Source organism: Silurus aristotelis, assembly GCF_946808225.1.
Source record: "Silurus aristotelis genome assembly, chromosome: 22".
Classification (NCBI taxonomy): domain Eukaryota; kingdom Metazoa; phylum Chordata; class Actinopteri; order Siluriformes; family Siluridae; genus Silurus; species Silurus aristotelis.
Genome location: NC_139595.1, coordinates 18,359,420 through 18,372,215, shown reverse-complemented (window position 1 = coordinate 18,372,215; position 12,796 = coordinate 18,359,420). Strand labels below are relative to the sequence as shown.

The window sequence follows — 12,796 nt, the reverse complement described above, 5'->3', positions numbered from 1 at the left end:
GTTGACCTTGTTGAGTGTATTGCAAGTTTGTTTCACAATTTGACTGCTTTATAGTGAATAGGGTGTCTGTGTGTGTGTGTGTGTGTGTGTGTGTGTGTGTGTGTGTTGGGGGTGGGGAATGTGGGATGTGTAGTGGTGTTTCTAGGATTTTTTTTAAAAGTGTTGTGTCAGTGAAACATATAGAGACATTTCTTTCTGAATCAATAAATGAATAATAAATATTAATTTATTAAGGACTTTAGAGTTCTGAGGAATCCGAGGAACTTAACGCAGACCGAATGAATGCAGATGGAACTCTATAAACACTCACCCACTGGAGACATTTCGGGGACTTGCGCTTGGTACGGTCCGTCTGGAAAGCGTGGCTCGTTGTCATTGATGTCCTGCACCTTGATGACGAATTCGGACTCGGGTTCGACGGGCAGGTTGGTGGCGCGGTCGCGGGCCTGAGCGCGCAGCGTGTAGTAGGCCTGCTCCTCTCGGTCCAAGCGTTTGGTGGCGTGGATGTCACCCGTGTTCTCATCGATAGTGAAAATGGTGGTGGCACCTTCTCCGTTCAGGACATATTTAATCCTACCTTCGCCTTTATCCACATCCGAGTGCAGCTTCACACCGAGGAACGAAGGAGAGAGAAAAACAACAAGCTTATTAGCACCTTTATGGATGTTTTTTTACATTTACATTCGTACATTTGTGTTTGTAAAACTTTGTGTTTGACTTTAGAAATGAAGACTTTCTTCTCTGAAGATGTTTCATCTTTGAACGAGTCGTTCTTCCTGAACGACCCACAGCTTCGCATCCTAACCACCAGACCACCAGGGGACCTGTTACTGTAATTATTATAATATTGTGATGTTTGATTTCTTTATAGTTACTTTATTGAATTCTTTTTTTTTTACAAAAGGACAAACAAAAGGACATCAGTGACTCTTAAGTGTAAATGCAATAAATCAATTAATTCGTTTGCCTTCTTTCCATAATTTTGAATAACCACAAAAATCTACTCTGAAACCCCCCTACACACCCCCCCACACCCATCGTTGTGTGAGAATACATTTCCTAATATAAAAGAAAGAAAAGCTGCCTGCGAGTGCCATTAGTTTTCTGCTGAATTGTACAGAAATCCTTTAATGACCATTACTCACACTTTACAGACTCAACAGTTGACTAATAAGAAACTGCTGCAGCAGCTCGGGTTCGTTTCGCGTCTCTGTTAAACCCACCAGTTTTATTGACTTGTTTATTCCTTCATTTGAGCTGGAAAGCTTTTCTTTCTTTTTTTTGCTTCTTCTTCCAAACAAGCAGTCGCATGGAGAAACCAAACCACAATTACTGAGCTCATGGAAACAATCTCTGCAGATTTCTCGATCCGAAGGGACGATTTCGCACGGAGCAGCGACAAACGAACGGCTGATTGAAACAGTTTCACCGGATTGTTCGTTTGCTACGAGGTTTTTGATTTATTCGATAAGACAGGATAAAAATCCTGTGTGTGTGTGTGTGTGTGTGTGTGTGTGTGTGTGTGTGTGTGTGTGTGTGTGTGTGTGTGTGTGTGTGTAGGCGCAGTAAAAACATTGTATTATGACTATAAATGCCCACATTTTTCTGATCGAAATAAAGTTTTCTTTATCATTTTGAGAAAAATTGCATTTATTATTTATTTCACATTTTTATGTATAGTGTGATACTATAAAAATATAGTATATTATATATTATATTCAATTATTAAATGTTATAAAATATTTTATAGTATTTATATCATACATATAAAATATTCTACTAAGAATATAATAAACTAAAAATAATATTAAATATGAATACGAAATCTTTATGTTCAATATAGTTATTTATTTCTCACTTTTTTAAATATAAATAAATTCAGTTCAAACCAAGCAGATATATTTTACACCGATTTCATGAATAATTGTTATGTATTTTTTTTTTTAACAGCTTTTCAGTGGTCAGATTTTAAACGAATCCCCACATATAATTAACCATCATTTTATTTATTTAATTTATTTTATAACTATGTTGTTCATCAAGTGTATTCACTTCCCACATTTGGAAGTAAAGGAAACATCTTCCACTCCAACCCATATCTTCATGGAGCCGTATTTGTGCACAGGGGCATCGTCATGCTGGAAAAGGGTTCAGAATAGTGTGCGAATGATCATACTGCTCTATTCTGTTTTACTGATTTACAACATAGGGAGTATATTGAGACACTGTCTCTCTACTTTATTATTTTTATTTTCACAAAAAAAAAAAAAAGAAAAAAATCCCTATTGGTGTAAAATAAAATAAAATAGACTATAACTCGAGTATAAAAATCAAGACAAAATATTATGGCAGGATGGAAAGCGCTGTTTTTTTTCACGGAGGACGAGCGTCTTTATGACAGCTGAGTCTAATTAGCGTAAAGCGAGGATCTGTTGGCCGTGAGCTTCACTGATTTAGTGCATCTAATAAAAGCAGGAGAAAGAGTTGTTTAGTTAAAACTCCGAGTTTCTCATGCTGTCTCATGTGAAATTTGTAATTTTGGGAAATGATTACTGCACACTGTTACAGCCCGAGCTGTTTTACGACTCTAATTAGCCGACCCGGTGTTTTTATGTGTGTGTGTGTGTGTGTGTGTGTGTGTGTGTGTGTGTGTGTGTGTGTATGCAGCAGCTACTCTATATAAGCAAACACACTGTGAGGTATTGTATACGATGTGTATTGGATGCTGCGGCATTCGATTTTTCCTTCAATTCAACTACCAGACTCAAATCTGTTTCAGCAGGACACTGCCTCCTGTGCACAAAGTCAGCTCCATGACGACATGGCTTGGAGTAGAAGATCTTCTGCTATGAAGCTATTAAACCTATTGAACACCTTTGGGATGAATTGGAACAAACCCCCAGGTCTGCTCACCTCACCTACTTCAGCTTTACTAACACCCTTGTGGCTGAATGAGCACAAATTTCCATAAAATCTACAGGAACATCTTTTCAGAAGAGTGGAAATCAGGTAAAGGGGCTTTTCTTTACTTGTCACAAGCACAGACAGTTAAGGGCCTTGTTCAAGAGCCTCAAGACTGTCAGCTTGGCATTACTGGGGCCTGTACCCACCTTCCTTCCAATCAGTAAACCAGAGCCTTCGCCTCCACTGAGCTATGACACAGGGATTAAATGTGGATTGGGATGTTCAAACAGCACACATCAATCTTATGGTCAGGTGACTTTTTTCCATCTAGTGTATATCAGGAGTGTCCAATCTTTACCACAAAGGAAATCAAGAGTCACATCAAATTCTTCCTGTTTAAATCTAATGATTTCGATTTTCACTGACTATCAAGTGTGGCCCTTGTTTGGTTGGAATGAAAACCTGCACCCACACCGGCCCTTTGTGGAGAAATCTGGACACCACTGGTGTATATGATGGTTCCAATGAAGAATCATGAGGATAAATTTGAACTGTAACTAATATAAACTCGCTCTGCTACACTGGGCATCAGTGAACAGTTGATAACCTCAACATTGATGGAACTAAAGAATATCCGGTGATTATGAGGATGAGTCCCTCTCCATTCTTCTTTTTTATATCATCTCACAGAGTTTTTTTTTCACCACCATCATCTCTGGCTTTGCTCATTAGGGATAAACCTTTAGGGACTAATTTGAAAATGTAAGCTTACAGTATATCCAGAATTTATTCATTTCTATACAAATTACATTGAAATCATTTCTCCAAGTATTGATTTAAATAACGCCACTTTGAGGGATGTGGAAACTCAATGGTTAAGTCTTTGGACTTAAACATCACATGTTCCAATCCCAGTAGCCACCAAGCCGAGGCCTTGAGCAATGGCTTCAACCCTCAGAGTTGTTAGTCGCTCTGGAGGATGGCGTCTGTCGAATGGCGTAAATGTGAATGAAGGATTTGTGAATAATGTGGGTGAGGCTGGCCGTGAGCGTGGGCGGAGACAACGGCGACTTTCACGTGTGACGGAACGGTCGGCGTTTCGTGTTCGGTCACGCACCATTAACATCATCAAACCCTCGTGTTTCAGTCACATGCAAACACTCGTCCTAATAAAAGCACTCGGGAAGAGGCGAATTAGAGAGTGTGTGCTGATTCCGGCCAGCGCATTACACTGCAATAAAGAAAGAAAAATGATGGCAGCACCGTCATTTGTCTCTAAGACGAAAAAAAAAAAACATTCACACACACTTATACACACACACATACACACACACAAACACAGCGAGGCCAATTATAGCCTGAGATTACAAACGCCTTCTGTTTTACATGCACCTAATTTACCGTTCATCTGTCTCTCTCTGTATAACCCAGAAACGGCCCCAATAACCGCATCCTCCTCTCACTCGGGTTCCGTCGGCTGATTAGAAACATCGGGACGTGGCGCATTCCTCCCTGCCAGCTCATATCAATTACTTTTGCCTCTCATCCGCATTTAATGAGTGAGACGCTCGCGAGGCCGTACGTCTTCTAGCGATCGGCTCGTGGCGATGTCGGCGAGGCGTCACGTCTGATTCGGCCGTAATTTCTTCATTGAGATTCAGAAAGTGTGGCTGGGCTCATCCAGCTTAGATACGTTACAGATGGAGGCACCTTCTTTTAATTAGCTATATCTATTTAATCAAGCCGCCGAACATGCCTCGTGTTAAAGGAACGAGGAGCTACAGCTACAGTTTTGATGCAAATGTACGAACCTGAGTCCGTTCATTATGCAGATACACCTTCAATCCTAATGGCAAAATATTCTGAAAACCTATTTGAAAATCTCCAAAAACAATAGACATCACCAAAAGCAAAAGTTGTAAAAAATGTATAAAATAATGTCATTTCATGTAAAAAATTTAGGGTCTCTATAGCTACAGCATCTCATCAGGTTGCTTGGAAAAAACATGAAAGAGATCAACATGAAGGTCACCCATCAGGTATGTGTCAGATTTTTGTTTATCTTTACTTTAGCACCAATAAAAAATGATTGAAAACACACTAAACATGTCGATCTATCAAACGAATTCTTGTATCAGCGACATTATGGGGTTGCCTATGGGGGGGTTGTCGGATGGTCCAGGTCATTTTCTGAAGGGTTTACATGCGCCGGGAGCCTGGGGACGAATGAACGACGTACAGCAAAGCTGTGCATGAGAATAATGTAATTTATTACACATTATCCTAAAGTATTAACCAAATCTTCTTTCTTGTTTTCATTAGGAATTATAAGTTTCATCAATTAGCATCAAAGGCATAAAATTGTAATCACTTTAAACAAGTGTGCATCAGATACAAGTTGGAATTTGTAACCTGATGCATCGTTTTTAACATATTTGCGTCGGTTATAATACAATTTATTCATATATAATTATTAGCAGATGCGCTATATTTTGATTATGTAGAAAGTGACCCATAATTTGTGACCGATTGATTTGATTTCGCGTCGCCGAACTGTCTCTCCGCTGCTGCTACGTGAATACGACGCATCGCAACGCTACGGAGGCCGAGGCGTGGCCTAAAAGACACGTAGAATACAGATTTACATGGCAGAGGTAGAGCTGTAACTTCCTGCAGACACAACAGGAAAAGAACGTCTGGTTTAATTTCGTCAGTTTTCTTTTTCTGCACTACAAAGGCAAATCACAGCACTAGAAATAAGAAATAAAACCCCGTAAATACCGTATTAAATTGCATGGCATCATATTTTTCAATTGCATCATATTGCAGTGAATCAAATTGTGTTGAATCGAATCGAAATCATATCGCAGTGAATCGGGAGCTGCTTTCATGTGTATCTTTAATGTATCGTATGGCATTGGCCTGAGTTATGGAGATGCACATCCCTATTATATATATATTTCCACTGTCAAACACACACATGCAAGAAACTAAAAGTAGATCAAAAATTACACAAAAAAGGACAGATTTCAGAATTGTAAAGTGGGTAGTTTGTTTGTTAGTTTGTTTGTGTGTATTGTCAGTGTTATACATTATTTAGCAGCTACAGTGACAGAATGGTGAATGTGTGAGGAGTGTGTGCACTGAGCGACAGCTCCTGGGAGTGTATGTGTTACACCTAAGATTCCGAGTAAGAAATAAAGTTCAGCCATTACCAGTCTGGCCAGCTATCATTATTTGCAATAACTCTGCCAGCATGGTTTCATCACTCCTCCTGAGGCATGTAAGTCGTTCTTCCGTCACTGTAGACGGGTGATAAAAATCGAGCCTGGCATTCAGGAGCCTCATTCGTGGCAGAGTCTTTTGTTTGTGACATTTACCATCAAGCGACAGATTCGGGACGAGTAACGTTTGAGCTCTGCCTTTTTAGGTCTCTCTCGGAATAAAAAGAAAAATCGAAAATAAATAAATAAATGCATTCTCCTTCCCCCAAAACCATCCCTAATCAAGCGAATAACAATGCGAACTGCCTGGATATCGGCGATAAGTTAATCATTCGGACCGGATAGCTCTCGCGTGAGGGAGTGATCCGGCTGCGAATCATTGAATGCGGTCTCAAGGTGATGGATCTGCGCTCGCCATTGTAATATTTCACCCGAATCGACGGCCTCGAAAGCGCTATAAAAATGCAAATGGTACTGTATTGTGTTTCGGCGCAGTCCTGAGCTCGGGGACCGCGAGCCTCCGTTTCGAAGGGGTATTGTCGAGGAATCCTTTTCTTATTTCCTGTCATTAGATTTCAGAGGCGTCGTCTCGGATCCTCCTGCTGAAAAGGGAAGAGCGACGCGAGCCAGTTGCAACGTGGCTGACCTTAAATATCCGAATTAAAAGCACATATATTTATATATATATATTTAAACATGTGTAAATGTATACAGATCAGATGCATGGGATGCATTCGGAAACGTTACGTGCAGGTTTTTATTTCTATACAGCAAAATCCTGGGATTGAGAAGATTAAATTCAATAAAATACAGAACTCTGCATTTACAGTATCAACGACTTCATCCTTAATGTCTTCCTGGTCAGGATCACGTAGTTTTATACAATTAAATGTGTTGAAATATCTGACACATTTCAGGACGTGGTAGCTCAGTGGATAAGATGCTGTAATTGGAAGGTCATGGGTTCAAATCCCAATACAATGTTTTCCAAATCATCATGGTGCTGTTAAATAAATCATAAATCATGTAAAACCTCAGATTTTGCCCTCTGAACCACACTATAGAGACAAAAGATACTGGGACACCTGATTGTTTCAGTCGTATTTTTCTTTCTTCCCAAACAACAAAAGTGGAGATACACAATTGTATCGGACGTCTTTTGGATGCAGTTGCATGAAATTTTCCCTTCACTTAAACCAGGAGACTTGAACCTGTTCCAGCATGACAATACCCTCTGTGCACAAAGCCAGCTCCATGAATATCTGCTTGTCATGTGTTGGAGAGGAAGATCTCCCGCTATAGATCTCCAACCCCAATTGAAACAAATGTGAACACTGACTGCACCCCAGGACTCCTCACCTCACCTACATCAGTACCCGACTTAACTAACATCCATCCTGTGAATAAATGAGCACAAATCTTCACAAAATCTAGTGGAGCAACTTCCAGAAGAGTGGAGCTCATTATTATAGAAAATGTGATGCTCCACAATCTCAGAAGAGCTGCAGCGTTAAACAGATCCAGATACTGATGGTGTGGTTGTGTTACCCTGAGAGCTCTTCCATATTTGCTCCATATGCGTTTGCTGGGTTTATACGTTACTTTTGCGCCTGATGCCAAGACGTGATCGGAAACCTGATGACTTTCATGTGCGGTCGAGCTGCACCAGATGAAAAGGCTGCTTCTCTAATTACCAAACACATGTTCGAAATCACTGCACAGAGGATTTGGCTAGCGTGTGCTGAGTCGCGACATGAAAAGGCCGCCTTCTCTTTCCTCCGTTTGATTAGGTTTTAATGCAGGCACTGATGTGGTACAGACTGGAGCGTTTGCATTAATTACACCCAGACCGAAGGAAGAAATCCTCCAGCGCGTAAAGTGGAAACGATATCTGGCAACCCGGTGACATGTTTGGGCTGCGGCTACTGATCTGTTTTTCTCTCAGTAACCAGCTCAGGTTTATGTTAGATAAAGTAGCAGTGAGGACGAAGGAAATGTAAACGGACTGCAGATTCCCTCTGTCTCCTCCATCTCCTCCAATTAACGCAGACGTTTCTCCGGCCGTACGCTAGCGGAAACTCGACAGCCAGCTCAGGGATTTTGCCTGACAGGACCAGTCCATCACACAGACCTCAGAAACAAGCAGGAAACAGAAACACCGACCACATTATGGTCCGGTCAGTCTTTCACCTGATCTCATCCAGCTACAGCTATTAAAGTGAAGTGTGTTACAGCAGGGAGGTTCCTCAAGGTTCTTTGGCAACCTGAAGGGATTCGAATACATGAATTAAAGCTTGGGCATTTGTATGAACTAAAACAGCTGCCATTCTAAATGCTAATAAAACATACAAATAAAACCAGATTTAGGAATAAACAGAAACCTGGCTATAACATTGATGGGAAGATGTTTTGGGAAGATGTTCCACTAGACTTTGTAGAGATTTGTGTAAGATTTCATTCAGCCACAAGGGTGTTAGTAAAGTCAGGTACTCATGTAGGTGAGAAGGTGAGAAGGCTTGTGTTCACATTTATCCCAAATAGGGTTGGAGCTCTATAGCAGGAGATCTTCCACATCTTCCAACCCATGGAAAGGAGATCTTAATGGAGCTGTCTTTGTGCAGCCAGCAGGAAGTTTGGGTATCCTAGTTCAAGTGAAGGGAAAATTCCATGCTACCACATCCAAAGACGTTCTATACAATCGTGTGCCTTCAAGTTTGTGTTATCAGTGTGGAAGAACCACATATAAGTGGAAAAGTCAGTTGTTCATACCCGTGTTTTTTGGGGCAAAAATGAGGTTGTTTATTCTGCAGCTGCTATTATACAAGTGATAACAGGAATTTCCATATAAAACAATTAGAAATAAATAAAAACTAATCAATATTTCTGACTTCAAATCACAAAAATAGAATAATTATTATAAATCTATTGGGAATCGAGGAAGAAGAGAAGCTCGTCTTTCATCTCCACGTAGATTTTGACCACGATACGATGTGAAGCAGCTGTTAATAACGTCGGCCTTCTGGCCCGATGTTCAGACGGAACGGACGCGACGAAGCCTGGACAGTAATGAAAGTGTATTTTCAGCGGAGACACCGGGGTCATTGCTAATAATTGTTGATATTACAGAACACACCCCGGACCCTGCAATATGATTTATTCATGTTGCCCTCTGTGACATCACTTCATTTGAGTTCTTTATTCGAGCTGGAACGCTCCTATCAATATTCATCAGGGTCGCAGGCAATAATCCCAGCTAATAGCGTTACAATAACTAGATGACAAAAGAATATTCATTAAAAGCACTCGGTTGTAATTATGGGAATCATTCCGGGGCGGGTTCTTTCAGCGCGAAACGGCTCTGGCACGAAACGCCGCAGCCTTGTTAGGAACCGGCTTTAGAGAATCTATTCACGTGTGTATTGTGCACTATTTACTTCTGCCTTCATCTGTTTACTCGTCTCTCGTTCTGGCTTTGTCTCTCCCCTCGCTTTTATTTTGTTGCTTATTTCTGTGTTTTCAGCAGTCTGTGTTTTAACAGTGGCAGCAGTGTGTGAGAGAAGAGAGAGAGAGAGAGAGAGAGAGAGAGAGAGAGAGAGAGAGAGAGAGAGAGAGAGAGAGAGAGAGAGAGAGAGAGAGGAAAGGAGAGAGAACGTTCCTCTTATAATCATTAGCGGAAGCTCATTAATGGATGTGTTATTAGGCTTTTATTCTTTTTTACATTTGCTTTGTTTAGCACACTCTCCTTTTGTTTCTGGGAAAAGGAAAAGAAAAATCATTATGCTGCGGGGAGAATTTGCATTCCACAATAGCAGGAGGAACTCAGCCATGAAGAAGGGGTGTGTGTGTGTGTGTGTGTGTGTGTGTGTGTGTGTGTGTGTGTGTGTGTGTGTGTGTGTGTGTGTGTGTGTGTGTGTGTGTGTGTGTGTGTGTGTTTCTGCTTTTGTATGGCTTTTTAGATACTAAAAGCACCTTCATAACTGAGACAGGCATGTACATAGGTCACGCCTACTTCACTGTGACTGACAGGAAAAAGGCCACACCCACTTCACTGAACCGAAGCCACACCTCCTTTACTTGTGATCGACAGGTATACAAGGCCACACCACTTCGCTGTGATTGGCCAGCACAAATGCTACACTCCCTCTATTTTTGACTGACAGGTAAACAGGCCACACTTTTTCACTGTGACTGATATGACGAGAGGCCAGAGCTTCGTTTTTGTGACTGGCAGATGCAGACTTTATACTCATTCAATACTACTAATAGTAACAAGGCCACACCCGCTATGTGAAAGTAACAGGCCCCACCTCCTTAACTGGATGCAACAGTGCTGTAACACACAATTTCCAAGTTCTAGCTGAATAAGTTCAGATACAAGAACCATAATGTGTATGGAGTTTCTGTTTCCTGCTGTTTCTGAGCTCCATGTGATGAACTGGACGTGTCAGGCAAAATCCCTAAGCTGGCTATTGAGCTCCTGTTAGCGTACGGCAGGAGAAACATCTCGAGTCCTGCGTTAATTGGAGGAGATGGAGGAGATAAAGTGACAGTGTTGAACCCGAATCAAACGGAGGAAAATAAGGAGGCCTTTTCATGTCAATACTCTAAGCGAATCCTCTTAGGAGGGATTTCTGTGGATCTGTGGTGATTTCTACATCTTCTTCAGTGGATGTTACATGCACACAAGCCACACAGACAATCTGTTGTGACCAAATGCAAGAAAGACCTTGTTTACTGTTACAGTAAAAAAGACATGCCTCCTTCACTGAGAGTAACAGACACACAGGCCACTCCCACTTCACTGTAAGTTACAGGCAAACAGGCCATGCCTTCTTTATTATAAATTACAGGCAAACACATCACACCAACATTACTGTTAATAAGAGGAAAACAGGCCACACCCACTTTATTATAAATTAAAGGTAAACAGGCCACGCCGCCTTCACAGTAAGTTACAGGCAAACAGACCACACCTCCTTTATTATGAATTACAGGCAAAGAGGCCACACCCACTTTACTGTAAGTTACAGGCAAACAGGCCACGCCTCCTTTATTATGAATTTCAGGCAAACAGGCCACACACACTTCACTGTAAGTTACAGGCAAACAGGCCACGCCTCCTTCACTGTAAGTTACGGGCAAACAGGCCACGCCTGCATTGTAAGTTACAGGCAAACAAGCCACGCCTCCTTTATTGTAAATTACTGGAAACCAGGCAACGTCTTCTTAATTGTAAATAAGTAAGTTGCAGTAAGTTACAGGCACACAGGCCACACCCACTTCGCTGTAAGTTACAAGCAAACAGGCCCATTCACTAATAAAACAAGCACATGTTCAGTGTAACTAAAAGGCCTGGATGCCATGCCTCTTTTACACTTAATGTTTCTTCCTGTGGTTGTGTTTTCTCGCTCATTGTTTTTAAATGTATATCTGCTCACGTGTGTAAGATTAGCTTGTATGAGCTTCTCCCGATTCTGTCATTTCTCCTTCAGTAACCGCTGTAACACACCCGAGACCTATCAAAACCATTTCAAACACCGATCTGTCAGCGAGATGAAATATGACAAACCGCTTCTTCTAAAGGTTCCGCTTGTCCAAAGCTGTCAGTCAATCAGCGCTCAGACCTCAGATATGAATTCTCTGCACTGTGTCTGCTCTCGTCTGCCCGTGTGAGGACGCTGCGAGACAAAAGCTCCGGCTGTTTCCATCGGGGATTTTCGCTTCATTGAACGGATAATGACAGGAAGTACAAAAAAAAGAGAAGAACATGACTTCTGAATGATCCCAGGAACAGCAGGAAGCACCAGCGTAGATATAAAAGGCTCTATTTAGTTCCCTAAAGGATTTTTTTCACTTCACTGGAACCTGATAACTAACCCTTTCAGAAAAAGGTTAGAAGTAGAACAGATTCGTCTACATAGGCCACGCCTTCTTCACTGTATATTACACCCATAGGCCACGCCTTCTTCACTGTATATTACACCCATAGGTCATGCCTTCTTTACTGTATATTACATGCATAGGTCATGCCTTCTTCACTGTATATTACACCCATAGGCCACGCCTTCTTCACTGTATATTACATGCATAGGTCATGCCTTCTTCACTGTATATTACACCCATAGGCCACGCCTTCTTCACTGTATATTACACCCATAGGTCATGCCTTCTTTACTGTATATTACATGCATAGGCCATGCCTTCTTCACTGTATATTATACCCATAGACCACGCCTTCATCCCTGTATATCACACCCATAGGCCACACCCTTTTTACTGTATATTATACCCATAGACCACGCCTTCTTCACTGTATATTACACCAATAAGCCACGCCTTCTTCACTGTATATTATTCCAAGAGGCCACACCTTCTTTACGGTACAATACACCCATAGGCTACACCTAATTTACTGCATATTACACCAATAGGCCACGCCCTTTTCACTGTATATAATACCCATTGACCACGAGTTCTTTAATGTATAATTACACCCATAGGCCACACCTTCTTTACTGTATATTACGCCTATAGGCCATGCCTGCTTCAGTGTCAGTTACAGGCACATAGGCCACGCCCCCTTTCCCTTTATATTACACCCATAGGCCACGCATTTTTTACTGTATAGTACACACTAGGCTATGCCTTATTCAATTTAAATTGCAAAC

The 12,796-nt window shown here is 41.4% G+C and overlaps 1 protein-coding gene across 1 annotated transcript in view; it reads right to left on the bottom strand.

Annotated features, from left to right (window-relative positions):
* cdh7a (cadherin 7a) overlaps positions 1 to 12,796 on the bottom strand; it is an 88,487-nt gene that overhangs the window by 53,750 nt on the left and 21,941 nt on the right. The window contains exon 3 of the mRNA XM_083525686.1: positions 311 to 605. Coding sequence (XP_083381812.1) covers positions 311 to 605 — 295 coding nt within the window. The remainder of the gene's footprint in view (positions 1 to 310; positions 606 to 12,796) is intronic.